The sequence below is a fragment of the Numenius arquata genome, chromosome 5 (assembly GCF_964106895.1).
Source record: "Numenius arquata chromosome 5, bNumArq3.hap1.1, whole genome shotgun sequence".
Classification (NCBI taxonomy): Eukaryota; Metazoa; Chordata; class Aves; order Charadriiformes; family Scolopacidae; genus Numenius; species Numenius arquata.
The window spans coordinates 70,645,823-70,660,640 of NC_133580.1; the positions used below are offsets into that span (position 1 = coordinate 70,645,823).

The 14,818-nt window shown below is 50.3% G+C and overlaps 1 protein-coding gene across 1 annotated transcript; it reads left to right on the forward strand.

Moving 5' to 3' along the window:
• The first annotated feature begins 6,667 nt into the window (after positions 1 to 6,667).
• AREG (amphiregulin) lies at positions 6,668 to 12,502 on the forward strand. The gene is made up of 5 exons (XM_074148209.1): positions 6,668 to 6,710; positions 6,859 to 7,026; positions 9,864 to 10,047; positions 10,498 to 10,656; positions 12,415 to 12,502. The coding sequence occupies exons 1-5, from the start codon at positions 6,668 to 6,670 to the stop codon at positions 12,500 to 12,502; spliced, it is 642 nt and encodes a 213-aa protein (XP_074004310.1).
• Positions 12,503 to 14,818: the final 2,316 nt, after the last annotated feature.

A 14,818-nucleotide genomic window follows, 5' to 3' on the forward strand; every position in this document is an offset into this window, starting at 1 on the left:
TGCCTTCTCTTTCGTGCCGAGAGAAAAAACGTCCAGTTTGGGTGGGACAGGACCCCTCTTGGCCGAGGGGGTTTTGCTGGGTTCCCGCAGGCGACAGATTCGGGCAGCTCACAGCATGTTCCTGCTGAGATTAAATCCTTTCAGGCAGGAGGACGTCCACGCTGTGTTCATCTCCGTGTGTTTACCCGCCTCACCAGCTCCTCCGCTTGGGAACCAGGCTGGAAAAATTGCTGTGCAAGGAAGACCATAAAGTGAAAAGCGAAGACTTCGGCTGCACTGCCAGGAGAAAATCCCCAAACAATCCTCACGTGTCCTTTATTTCTCTGTTACTGCAGACACGGCTGGAAATAACATGCGAGACAGAAGGAAAACATCATGCTATTCCTGTCACATGTTCCCAGCCCTCGTGTGCGGCCGCCGTCCCTCAAAATGCGCAGCACCATGTAATTTATGCACAGGCTGTGTGCTTCCACATGAGTCGTGATACACATCTCCCAGGTGACTTCATACCCAAGCCACTGAGGTGAGGAAAGGGATGTATTATTCACCCCACTTCACAAACTCAGTTCAAACTTCCCACTGCCACTTTCTTTGGTGCCAACAGGCGTTAGTTCAGGTGGACTTGCATGGCCGGGATCCTCTTAGGGGACCCTTAAAGGTAACCCCAAATTGTTGCCGCTCCACCTGTACGAGACCATCTCAAGGAAGTTTGCCTTGGGACTACAAAAGGTTGTTCCTACACGGTTAAAACTAGCTGTTGTGTTTGTCCTCATTGTAGCGCCCAGTGCTCCTTAGAAAGAAGGCTGCGTTCAGCATGTGAGAATCAAAAAGCACTTGTGCCTACAGAAAGTCACAAAAAAGCAAAAAAGTGGTTGCCCAGAAGTTGCATGAAATGAAGAAATCAGTAAATTCACAGCTAACTTTCCAGGTATTAAAGGTAAACATGTTTTAGCTTTTAAAAAACACCATTTGGTGGCATTTTATTTTGTGGAGGCTTTTTTTAATACAAAGATTTCTGGTCCAGCTCGTTTTCAGCTCAATCTCTAAGAGACAAAAGGCAAAAAAGCCTCTATTTTCCCCAGTATAGACATCACTTTTCCAACAGCCACACTGCACACATGGTTACACATATTCTCAAAGCTGAGTGTGTTCTGTGGCCGAACTGGGAGACCACCAAAACTTAATGAACAGCAGTCATGTAGCTTTTTGTACCTTGAGTGAGTGCAGCTCCACATTTAAACGTTTTTTTTTAATCTTCTTTTTAGAATGGGTACTTTTGGAGCAGTTACAAAGTGAGCCAGTAGCGATGTACACCTTTGGAAAGCGATGAGCTGGGTGTTCTCCTCTGTAGGGACCATGCTGGGCTGCAATCCTAGAAACGTCCCAGAGAAGAGAGATGATGTGATGATTTTGCCCATCTAACAATGGTATGCTGAATATATAAAGTAACGTGCAGTGCAGTGCAGGTGGAAACACGGCATACGGCAAAGGCCACAGCACTGTTGCCGGGTAAATCAGTGTAATGGCACTGACTACAACAGCTGAGTTCTGGCTTCATTTTTTTAAGGATTCCTATCTATAGCCCCTACCCCGTTCTGTCCCGTGGGGCTGGGCGAGCATCATCAGGAGGGTGTCTTTGCCCTGGGGTGCTGTGGGGAGCCTGTCTCAGGGGAACGTGGGCAGGCCTGCGAGCCAGCCCTCGCCGGAGCGTCCTGGGGGAAGTTTCTGTGAGTTGCCAGAGGAAATGGAAGAAAGGGCAGCATTTTTCAGTGGTCTCCGGCATGGCAGGATGAGGTATTAGAGAAGGAGATTGCTGGCTGGGGGACAGCTGCCTGTTCTACTGTAAATCCGGTGTTGCTTCACCCAGCTCACAGCTTCAGGCCCTTACAATTACTGCCGGGGCCAGGATCTGCCTCTCAGCATTTGCAAATTGAGCCATTACACAAAAGCGAGTAGGTGAGCACTGGAGGACATGTTTGGTCCAGTGAGAGCTGCTCGGTGTGTGCGGTGTGGAGAACGGAGCACTCGAAGCTCCAGGGCAGCCTGTAAACAGCCGGCAGCTTCCCAAAAATCCTCCCAGCACGTGGCAGGACTGCTGCCCCGGACAGGCATACGATGTGTTCCCCACCACCCATGCAAAACTCAGCCCAGCCTGTCCTGCTCAGCTCTGTCTAGTGCCAGTGAGCAGGAAACAGCAAGAGCCACAACGTGGCCCACGATACTCTGCAAATTATGGGGCCTTGTTCCCCATTGCCTGCCATTCGTGAAAGCCTGGGCAAAGCAAGTGTAAAATCCCCCGGCTGTGATTTGGTAGTGTTAAACGCCTTAGCACCACTGGGCGTTTCATCGGATGAAGCAGGGATACTCGGGGTTGCTGGAGTTTCCTTTGGCTGAGAAGGTTCCCCTCAGATTTTCAGGGGGGCTATATTCATTTGTGTTGACACAAATGAGAGAAAAATCCAGATCGTGTCATCGCAGGGGTCAGCAGATTCTGTCCTTTTTTGTTTTCTCTTCTGACGTGCTCCAAAAGATTTTGCAGTCAAATGGGGAGTGACTGAAAACATGTGCCACTGGGCAGACTCCCCCAGGGTGGACAGCTTAAGTTATTCCCTTTCTGGACAGGTTTCTCTCACGCAATCTCTGCTTCAGCCTAAGTCTCAGGGGAAGGAGTGGAGCACAGGGAGAACGTCACCACCTTAGGAAAAAATTATCCACTGAGTGCTTTCCCGGCAGGGATGCAAGGCTGTCTGAATGTCTGCATGTCTCAGGGGCCAGCAAAATCTGTACCGATCTCCAGAAAGGCAGTATCTGGGCCTTGCCCCTCTCCTCCTCCCCAGCTACACATTTACATCCTCTTTATTACAGCAATCTTGGTTTACATCAGCAGGAACCAGAGTCACACACGCCTCACTTCAAAGCTCCCTGCCTGCCTGTGAGGGAGCTGCTGATAGCAGAAGATACTGGTGTCTGCAGCTCACAAGTCAAGTGAAAGTCTGGTGAGCTGCCCCGACAGACACCGCTCCGCCTTGAGTCACTGCCCTTTTCCACCTGTTCTCAGCAGGAGGGATGAGAAAGGATAACTCATGTTCAAACACCCGGGTCAGCTGCGCCCGCCCTTGCAAAATAAACCGTTGATGTCAGGGAAGAAAATTAATGGGCGGGTATTTCAGATACTTCGTTTCCCTTCACGCACTTCTCGGGGGTTTTATCAAGAGTAAAGAGAGTGAATAATGAGATCGCAGTTGGCACTCGGGCTCTTCTGGAAGACAGGATGCCCGAGCACGCTCCGCCAAGGCCAGGCAGCTGCCGGCATCCATGTCCCTTCGCCCCCGCCCCGGATTGTCACAGCACGGCTCGGGACGGGACAGGCTGTGCTGGCCACCCCGTCCTGGGTGAGAATAGGGTGGCTTTTCACCTTGGTCCCCAGGGTCAGAGCGGAAGGAAGTATAATTCAAATACTTTACCAGTCTGGGGGCTCCCAGCACAAACCAGAGCTGACAAAGTCCAATTTCACATCCTGGGCACATCCTTCCCTTTTAGTCACTTCAAGGTGACAGGCCACAGTCAGTGAGGGGGACAGCAGGTCCCAGGAGCTGCCAAGCAAAAGGAGAGAGCGCATTAATGTCAAGTCAGCCAAATTTGCTGGGATCCGCCACGGAGTGGGAGATGCTGTACCACTGACTCAGAACGTCATGTCCTTGGCCAGGGTGGCCCTGTGGCCCCAGGGCTGCAGGTAGTCAGGTGATGCACTGCTCCACAGCAGGAAACACAGCCACGGTCTTCATCCCTGGGATGTTTTCTGGAGAAGAGCCTGGGAGAAGAGAGGCAGACCAATGGACAGAAACCTCCCCTCTGACGTGGCCAGAGAGATGTGGCCGGAGACCACAAGGGGAAAAAAAGTTGGCCCCAACGCCACCTATGCCGGGTGCGGAAGGTTTTCAGGGCTAGCAAAAAGACGGTTGAGGCACGGGAAGGACCAGCCTGGTTCCTGAAGCACTCGTTTGCCCCAGCAAGAACGGGGCAGCATACCACCGACCCATCTCCTCCCGCTGCACCACCGGCCCGTGGAAATCAAGGTCTGGCGCAGGGCAGATGCCAAGGAGAGACTCTGGCTGTGCCCGTGCGTGCAGCTCTGTGCACACACTCCCTTCTGATCTCTAAGGGGCACCCCACTGGGCTCTCCAGCCTTTGGGGAAGCTCCGTGACCTCTGGGACTGGCATGATGGACCAGCCAGAGTGGGCAAGGGCACTTTGGGCAGCCACTCCAGGCTGGGTGTCCAGCCAGAAAACCCCAGGTGCTGCCGGGAGCGGTGGCTCAGTAGGTGGCACTCTGCATCCACAGGGAACCAGCACCTTCCCAAAAGTGAGCCCTACCCTAGCCGGCCCGGCAACCTGCCCCACCGGCCCAGCCGCAGTGGGGCAGCTCACAGGGGTTGAGCCTTGCAGCCCCCTCCTCAAGGCTTCTCCTTTCACTGCTCCTGGGGACATCCTCCAGGAGCTTTGCCCAAGTGTCCTTCCAGCCCTGGAAGAAGGCCATGGCCAAGCTTAGTGCCTCCTCCCCAACAGCCCACGGCAGAGCTGGGGCTTGCAGCAGGATCCCACCCCAAATGTCCTGACACTCGTGGCCTCTGGGGGGTGTCCTCTCAGAGAAGCAGCCAAGCAGGGCTTTACAGGACATCACCAGTTTGGGAGGAGCTCCCCTGATGTCCCACCTGAACCTCTCCGTGGCCATCACCACCTTGATGCATTTTCTGCAGGCTGAGGAGCGGTGCTGGTTGATGCTGGGATGCTCCTTCTCCTTCAGAAGTGGCAGGAGGAAGTCGGTGAAATACCTGACAAAATTTGAAGCATGCTGAGCCAAATTCCTGGCTGCTGCCAGTCCGTGAGGCAGAGCCATGGGCTGGAGGTTGGAGGTGAGAGGGAACGTCGTGAGTCAGGCGCTGGATATGCCGTGTTTGATCTCTAAACAGCGCAGGTAACACGGGCAATTGCTCTCGGGTCATTCAGCCTTTCCCCGCTGAGCTGCTCTTCAGAAGTTTGCCAAGTGTAGCGCACAGGAGTGAAAATTTAACTGCTTGGTATATTCCTCTCACTGAACTTTAAAAAAAAAAATAATTGAAAATATTTCCAGTGGATCTCTGATAAAAAATTGGGAGGTATATTTCATTTTAACAGCTGCAAAAAAGGAAATTCAGGAGGGAAGCTGCGGTGCCTCATTAAGAGAGCAGGCCTTGAGCATGGCAGGTTGGGGGGGGAAGGAAAACTCCCCATTAACAAAACTCCATTCTCACACAACCGACCCCACATTTCAACAGAAGAGGCCCCAAACCCCAATATCTCTCCTTTTGGAGAAACTCTGCTCACACACACTCAGTCTCTGCTAATGCCAAGCCCTTATGGGGGTCTTGCAGGAAGGGCAGGGGAAAAGGGGGGCCCTGTGGAGCCCCCGGCTGCCCGCAAATGGTGACCGAGCTGCAGCCCAGGAGCTGCTCGATGGACCCAGCGCTCTCTGTCCAGGGCTGCGGCGGCTGAGCGGCATTTGCCTTCTCTCTGCTGTAGACAGTATGGGAGAAGGCACGGGGAACAAGGCGAAACACAGCCATAAAAATAACCCAACAAAGCCGTCAGCTAATGACAATGGGTTTTAATTGCACTACGAACAAAGGGGCTGACGGAGATTTGCCGGGCCTGCCTGTCACAGATTAACGTCTGAGCGACCGATTTGGCAACTTGTTTTTCAGAGCTCTTGGGCATCGCTTCTTGGGTTTGCCATCACCGGACAAAGACGGCACCCGCCGCTGCGTGTCCTCCTTCAGCCTGTGTGGCAGAGGGGAGAAGGTTTAATGACTGAGCAACTTGGATCCCAGCCACCGCGACCCAAGGCTCCATCAGCTTCCAGAGCTGTGAGCAGCATCCCAGCCCCTCTGTTAGAAAAAGGTGGGCCAGATGCCCCTTTCCCAATGCTCAGCAGCATCGCCACTGGCTTGTGTGCGGAGGTGTGAGGCCCTGGCTGCCCCCCTGCCCCGCCGTGGCACACAGGGCCTTTGTGGGGACCGCAGCAGCTGTTGCCAGGGCTCCTCCGGCTTCCCACCCCACCCCAGCACCTTCCAGCCCGCTGCCCGGGTTTTTCTTCCCCAAAAGTACCTCGGGATTTCTTACGCAACAGCCGTGAGAGGAGAGGCGGCCGCGGCCAGGACACGGTGATCCCGGAGACTTGCCGCCTCCCCACCGTTACTCAGCCGTTACTCATGCGCCGCCCGGGCAGGGGTAGAGGGGCCGAGGCGAAGGGCGATCACCGCCTTTATTGCCGAAGGACATTTCTGCCGTCCCTCCGGCGGAGCAAAGAGCGGAGCGCCCAGACAGGTGTGCCCGCGCAATAAACCCCCGTCTGCGTGTGTGTGTGCGCCGTCCCCGCCGTCCCCATGGCAACCCACAGCCGCCTCACCCCCCCGCCGGGATCCCTGCGCCGCGGCAGGTGCGCCTGCGCCGCCCCCTTCCCGCCCCGCCCCGCCCCACCCCGCTGACGCCGCGCGGCGGCCGGGCGCGCGAGCCGCCGCCGCCTATAAAGCGGGCGGCGGCGGCGGGCGGCTCCTCGTGGAGCGCTGAGACCCGCCGCCGCCGCCCGTCCGTCTTTCCCCACCGTTGCCCGACCGTCTCGGCACCGCCGATGCGCGCTGTGGCGTTGATCGCCGCGCTGGCCCTGCTGGCAGGTGCGTGGCGGGGCCCGGCGGGAGGGGAGCGGGGCGGCTGAGGGGGCACGCGCGCAGGGCGGGCGGTGAGGGGGGGGGGCCGGGGTTGTCTCGCGCGGCGGCGGTTGGCGTTGCCCTCCCGCCCACGGCGCCGTTTCCCCCCTCACAGCCAGCCGGCCCGCCGCCGGCGACTCGCCCAACGCCACCCAGCCCCAGCGGCACGGGGGACACGGACAGCGGGAGAGCGAGGCCGTGACGGGTCCCGACTACGAGGAGGATGAGGAGTACGAGGAGGCGATGCCCGTCCACCAGTACATCGTGGACGACTTGATCCGAGGTGAGCCGGGGGCCAGGTGTGGCGAGGTGGGCTCGGCAGCGGTGGGCCTGAGGGCTCTCCGCTTCTTTCTGACTGACCCCTCTTGTCAGGCTGGTGTGCCTAGCTTGTAGAGTGCAGAGCAAAAGCGCTTATGTTTGAAAGTGTTGTGTTGAAAATAGGCTGTCAGGGATGAAAACTTAGCATGAGTGCAGCTGGACTCTGTGGAAGTGGCAGGTTAGTATGAGGAGGCACTGCCCATCCACCGGTGTATCCTGGATGGCTTGATCTGAGGTGAGCCAGGGCCAGGTGTGGTGAGGTGGGCTCATCAGCTCGGCAGTGGTGGGCCTGGAGCTCTCTGCTGTATTCTGGCTTGCCTCTCTTGTTAGGCAGCTGCACTTTGCTTGTAGAGTCTGGAGCAAACCCATGCTTTTGCTTGAAAGTGTTGCATTAAAAATAAGCTGTCAGCAGTGAAAACTTAGTGTGAGTGCGACTGGGCTGTGTGGGAGCTGCACGTTAGCCGATTGCCTGCTGTGCTGCTTTCCTCTGGTAAACCTGACAGGAGGGATGTGAAGGGGCAGCTACCACCTACTTAACCATGGAAGGCTTGGTGGGGTTTGTGTGTGCTGTTTGGCCCTAAAGGTGGGTTTTAACATCAGGTTGTCTGTCTTGCTCCAAGGATTTCCTGGGTGTTTTCTCATGATGGTTTATTTGTGTTGGAGTTCACTAAAATGTCCAGGGAAAGCAATCACTTAAACCTATGAAGTGGCTGTGGGGAAGTTTGAGCATCTTTCAGGCAATACTTCAGTGTCAATAGCTATTGTGTGAATTTATTGTCATTAGTCCGCTTGTAAGCTGTGAGTAGATGTGAATAGCCCACCTGACTATGGGGCTGGAAGGACTTTGTTGATTCTGGCCTAATACAATAACACAAGCCAAGTACCTGCAAGTGATTTGTACCTCAGCAGATGTTAGTAGGCTGGTGCTGTTAACCTCGAGGGATCTGGCTATTATTTTCCCTGTGGAAACACTCTAAGACTTGAATGAAATTAAAAGGATCTTTTTAGGTGAAGGGGGACCATGCTCAGTCTGGGAAATTTGTGGACCTTTGGAATTTTTCATGAGCTGAAGACCTCCAGGGGAAACAGGAATGTCAGAGTTATTGAGCAGTTTGGCCTGTAAAACTACTGGCCTGGTGACTTAAGTGTTGTATAACTGCACAGAAACCAGATTTGTTACCAAAGGTGGTTGGTTTGTAGACCAGCTTTTCTACTTGGCATGAGGTTTATCTGTGGAGCCTTCAAGCTGTTATGATTCAACTGTGGATGGCTTTCCTGGCTGTGCAGTTTGCAGACAGGGACACAGATCAAACTGACAAGCTGAGCCTTGAAGAGGGAGGGATGGAAACGGCCTCAATTATCAAAGTGTGAACCTAAATATCAAGTCAAACTGGACAGAGCAGGGGCCTCAGCTGCCAGTAGTAAGCTCACACTTCTAGGGACAGGAAACCTTGCTGCAGGAACAGTGTTCCTCATTTACATATTAATATAGCTTATGCCATTTGAATCAGACTTCTGGTTGCTGAAGGCATTTTTGCTTTTAAGTAACTTCAAGCCAGGCTTGTTGCTCTAGAAGTTAAAATGATCAGCTGTCTAGACAACAGTAAACTACACCTTGTTTCTTTGTGCAGGCTCTCTTCTCGTCACTAGAAATACAGGGTTAGGAAGTAGTTGGATCAAGTTGTGTGCTATTGTGGTGATTGCCTATATGCATAGTGCTCTGGGTAAAACATTAATACTCCAAAAGTTATTTTCATTAGGTCTACAGAGCGCAATGGAGAAATTCAAGAGTATTGTAAATAGCTCTACACTTAAGACCTGTTCAAACTCACCTGGTTAACTGTTACTCCTGAAAAAGCAGTGTTGAACTGAAGACCTTCTTTATGGTTAGCAGTAAGGGGATGGCTTCTTCAGAGAACCAGTGTTTTACCAGTTTGCTCTAAAACAATGCTATTGAGCTCTGACTGCTGCATGGAGCAGCTGCAGAGCTTATTACCCTTAGTCAGTGGCTGACTTTAGCTTGTTCTCCCCAGTGAAAGGAAGGTGATTGCCCTTGCTTAAACCCAAAGGCTACTAAGTCACCAGCATATTAAACCACATTCTTCTAGAGGTTTGTCTTAATTGAGATAACAAGGGGCGACAGTAAGCGGCAGAACAAATAACCTGACTCTTGCGGACTATACTGCTTTCACTCCTTTGGTGCACTCGGCATCTCCCTCAAAGTAGGAGAACTGGAAGTGAACTATCTTCTGCTGAAGACAGCACTGCAGGTTATTTGGGAGAAACAAGTATGCTAACTGGGATAGCAAGCTGTCTTGCCTCTGCAAGTGCCCAGAACTATCTAGTGAGTTGTAATGCCTTTCATCACTGATGCAAATAGAGGGTTTAGAGGAATGGAGGCTGTTAGCCTTGTATCTGAGTCGATAAACTGGTGGATGGCTCAGCTCTGTGTGCACTCCATGTGCTTTACAGGTCTTTGCTTGAACCTGTATAGTTTCACTCGAGTAGCTTACCTAGTGAGATGCCACAGTCCTTCAACTCTGATCTTCAGCTTGTACTGCTTTTGGTCTGCATTGCACAGGACTTAATGGTGGCAGAGTTGCACCTAATGAGCTTCTAAGCTTGTGCCTTTCTTTTGGGTGTGAAATACTCAGCTGCATGCTCACTTGCATCGTATGCTTCTTGGTCACAGATTCTTCTGCAGTGGCCATCCCCATACCCCTCACCAAAGTCTGTAATTCAATTTTCACAGAATCTAGCTTTTTAGTGTTGCTAGACTGAGTCATCTTATCCTTTTTTCAGTTGAACCTGTGGTCAAACCCAAGCCAACAAAGAGGGGGGGTGAGAAGAATGCTGGCAAATCAAGAAGGAAAAAAAACAAAGGGAAAAACAAAAAGAAAGGGACTCCTTGTGAAATGGAATACAAAAACTTTTGCATCCATGGTGAATGCATATACCTAGAACATCTCCAGATGGTGACCTGCAAGTAAGTCACTTGTACCTTGTGAGTGAGGTGTGATTGGCATGGGCCGGTGGCGTATGAGGGCTCAGAGGAAAAATCAGTGTCAACCTGGCATAGACCCATCTTCTGCCATATTTTGACTGAGAATCTTTCTGCCATGTAAATTAAGTGATGATGGAATCTGAGATGCATAACAAGCCACTGAACTCATCAGTTGGTCATAAACTCAAACCAAAAGAATGAAAAGGCGTGTCTTCCTGGAACATCACGCCCAAACTAATCTCGACTTGTTGAAATGCTGACAAACCTTGTGCTAGAGCCATGACTGCATTTCATGAACATGCTCTAAAGGGAGCATCTTGAGATTCATGGGAAACTCAGAAGATGTCTAAGTCAGGTTTGAATGTGTGTGGGTGTCCTTGGCTCCAGACAGCACTGGAGCTGATAAGAACTTGTGTTAATGTTTACTTGCAGGTGTCATCAGGATTTTTTTGGTGAGCGCTGTGGTGAACAGTTCATGAAGACTCAAAGGAAGAATGATGTGGCAGACTACTCGAAGACTGTGTTGGTTGTGGTAGCTGTCCTGCTCTCAAGCATCAGCTTCATTACTGTACTTATCATAGTGATAGTGCAGTAAGTATTATACTCCTTGGTGTCTGTCTAGCTTAAGTATGCGTGGGGCTTGTGTCCAGTAGCCCTGAAATGTGCATAGTTCATCTAAATTACCTGTGTGGAAGACATGCAAAAGGACTGAGTTCTTATCCCAGCTTGGATATGTCTTGAGGGCAGAAGCAAGATCTGAGAAATTCCTAAGTGACTGAGTGTTCACTTACCCTCTCTCACTCTTGGCTATGGGCAGCCTGAGACCCTTATATTTTAAAACAAGAGTCTTTCTGCTCTTGCCGCAACCAGGATAGTTTCAGTGCTGCAGAACATCAGCAGGAAATGGAGGAGGAGCATTAATACTGACACAGCAGTGTCTTCCTAATCCTTGTGGAGAACCTGCAAGCAGTCATGTAACAGCCTCATGCATGGGTGTTATCCACCAGATGGGTACACAGCTGGAGGGGAGGAAATGGTGTTCCAATGGTCCATTTATTAATGAAGGTTGTTGGGCTTTAATTACACTGGGGGGAAGCAAATGGGAGAACAATTTTCTGTCGGTCCCAGATACTGTAGTGCTTGCTGGTCAGATGGAGGGAACAACTGTTGCAGCCTAACCAACTGCTGACAGGTCTGTGTGGTGGGTAATTAGAATCTGGGGTCCTGTTTAATTTATTCCTGTGAATAAGAGCTTTTCTGGGTACATGTTTTGGGCCATATATCAAACCCTTCTTTGTACCTGCTAACAAGCAGTATGCAGCAGCGTATGCCTGTCTGTGCCTCTGTGTCTTGCCAGGAGTTTGTGCTGTGGTTAGATACTCAGCATGGGGAGCCTGACTCCAATGTTCCCTGAGTATTGGAGCAGTCCTCAAGTTCTGACACTGCAGCTTCGCTGCAGTAGGGCTTGGGATATTGTAGGTGAAACTCAAAAGTTCAGTCTAATTTTAGATCTTCATGAAGTATGTCAACTATATTGGGTACGTGCTGTACCCTTTCCTGCAATTCAGGAAACAAGGTGTGCATTTGTCACTGTTGCTTCATATTTAGATCTGAACTTGAGGAATGCTGGGATGAACACTTCTCTGAATGCTGCCTCATTCCTCTCTGCTAGGAGAGAGAACCACTTCTGTAGTGCTGAAGGAGCAAATGATCATTGTTAGTTTCTGGAGCAAGCCATGGACTAAGACTTCATTTGTTTCATGCTCTGAACCTTCACAGGCTTGAAGCATGAAGTTTGTTAATCTGTACCTTCATCCAGAGAGGCTAGATGGTCTGTTTGGAACAGTTACTACAACAGACTGAGAAATTGAGAGAAAATCAAAAAGCAGCTTGTTTATGATGTGTTCAAGGGATGCATCAAGGGGACAGGGACTTCAAATACTGGAAGTCCACAGGGCTGTGCTGTGGGGAGGAGGAAGGCAATCTGGTCCCTGCAGCTGCTTGCTAAAGCCACCAGGAAATCCGTTCCCCAGAAAGGCTCCTGGTGCTTTGCTCAGTTCCAGCAATAAACCCACTTCATCTTGCTGCCTATTTGGGCTTAAGACAGGAAGCCCTGATGCTGTGAGGCAAAACTGCCAGTGCCTAACTTGGCTGCTTCTTGATGTAGGCTGATACTGCTTGATACTAAATGTTTAAAAACTGTCTTGCTTAAAACTTCTTCCCGGTACTGAGGAGCTGCTTGAGGATTCAAAGGACATGAGTCTAAATGTTGCAGAGGACGTGGGGGCTGGTAACAAGAGGATGTATGCTGGGGTTCAAACTGACCTCTAACATGCTGTAATTCCACAGGGTCAGGAAAAAGTGTCCTCAGTATGATGAGAAAGAAGAAAGGAAAAAACTTCGACAAGAAAACAGAAATGGCCATGTTGGTGTGTAAATGAGGAGAAAGCAGGTATGAAAGCTGATTTGAAACACCTTTCCCTCCTTCCAGGCTGGAGTTACCATATAAGAATTGCATGCATATTTTGCAAAGTTAGCGTTTGCTTCTAACACTTGAAGTGCCTTTAACCAAAATAGCTTGCATGTGAGTGACTGGATTTGTTTTCTGGTGTCCCAAAGCCACCTGAGTTGTGCTGAGTTCCTCAGCAGTGCTGTTAGATTTCTTGCTCCTGTCTTGAAGAAAAATTGAGGATAGGAAGCTGTACTGTGATAAGTGGACTTCTGAAGGGAGAAAAACCCAAACCCTAATATCTGTGCAAAGGCAGGTTTAGTGCAAGAAACCATGGTAGACTTCAATCGTGAAAGATGGTGCATCAACCAAGTGGATCATCTACCCTTGTAAGAGAAGTACTGAGCTTTTTCATGTCTCCTCTGCAAGGCATCAGGAAGCTTCTGGTGCTTAGAGGCTGTAGACCAAGACAAAGCTGCCAGTTCTGTGAGCACCATGGCCTCTCAGTCAAGTTTCATACTGTCATAGCAACTGAGTGCTGAAGCTCCTTGGCCTAGGTGGATCATAGTGTATTTCAATGAGCAAGCAAGTTGGTCTCATCTGAGCAAAAGTGTACCTAACAGCAGACTCAAGGACCCTTATTGGACAGGAGTTATACCACAGGCTGAAGGAGGAAGCTATAAAGGATAGTCCTGAGAAGTTCTGGTGGAACTCAGGAGTTTTGCTTTGCCACATGTCAGCTACAGACCTTGTCCAGGCTTTGTCCAGTGACAACTGGAATGTTTTGCTCAAAGCTTACTTGAAGCTGAAGAGTATCTAGCAAAGTGTCCTCAGGTGTGTGCATGTACTTAACCTGCCTGCCTCAGATGTAGGTTTGGTGCGGTTCTAGCACTGAGTGCTTGTGTCTTGGGTGGTGATTAACGTGCCTGGTCTGCCCCTTACAGAACAATTCTGATGTGGCCACTGCCAAGCTGCAGGGTACCTCTGGCTACCTGACACATCCACCTGGACACTGTGGGCTGGAGCTGTTACCACTAAGCCCTGATTCATCAAGACAGAGGCTGCTGCAAGGAGATGTCAACATGCCACTTGCTACTGAATCGCTTGCTGGGGAGGACAGTTACTGCTACATCTTGGCACAATGATGTGGAAGGAGCTGCCGCTGTGGGGGGGAGGACCTGCTATCAAGATCTACTAGAGACTACTGCTACTGGGCCCTCTCTCTATGGTGCTGGAGCTCCAGTCTCTGCTGTGCTGTGGATGGACTTTCTCCTGTTAACAAGTCTCCTTTGGCAGCTCTAACCTGAAGGGAGAGAGCTTGTTGTGGCTTTCAGGAATGGATGGAGGGAAGACAAATCCGTTCCCTCTCCCGAAGTTAAAAAGGGAAAAACTCTGTATGGCTTCTCTCCCTAGACCCCAGTGGATGAAAAACCTCATTCTGCTGTCACTGTGCTCCCTGTTGATATCAGCTTCAAAGAACTTCATCTCTAGTTCTGACTTGCAGGGCGTTGGTGACAGATCTTTGTCAGCCACACCTGGGTTCTGTTACTGTATGTGTGGAAAGTAATACCTCTGAATTGAGTAGGACTTGTTGTGTGAGTGGAGCTATCCATTTGCTTGTGTGCTAGCCTGAGTTCAAATTAGTCTCCTCAGGATGCTGAGACAGTAAATGCAAGTTCTGAAGCTCTGTATCTGAAGGAAAAGATCCATGCTCAAACCAGCTGATAAGCCTGGACTCATCTGTTAGAAACACAGAGCTGCTTCTGTTACCCAGATACTTGATGCTGCTCTAAGCAGCCCTTAAAGTATAAAATGCTTCACATCAGATCCAATCAGTTGAACTTGACCAAGAACCTGTTCCTTTGAAGAATTAAATTCATGCACTGACACTCTGCAAGCAGTGGTCTCTTGTGCTCTGCCTTCTGGCGTGAAGAACTCAACTTACCTCAAACTTTTCTGACCCAAGTGTCCTTGGTTTCTTGAACTGTCCATGCAGTCTTGAGCACAGAGTATTATTTGAGTTCAGTTTCTTCTTGGAAGAGTGAATGTGTTCTGTATAAACAGAGCAGAATTCTTCTGGTAGCAGAGAAACACCATTAATTGTCAAGTCATATCTGTAAATGTGTAAATATTTATTACTGTATTTAATATTTAATGTTTCCATAACAAACTTATTTATTTTATAATTAAACTTTTTACATAACCTAATGATGGTAAGATTTTTTCTTGCTCTCAGGAGTACATGTAAACACTTGAAATTAGAGCTTGGTTTGTCCTCAAAGCAGGAATTTCAACACTTAAGAG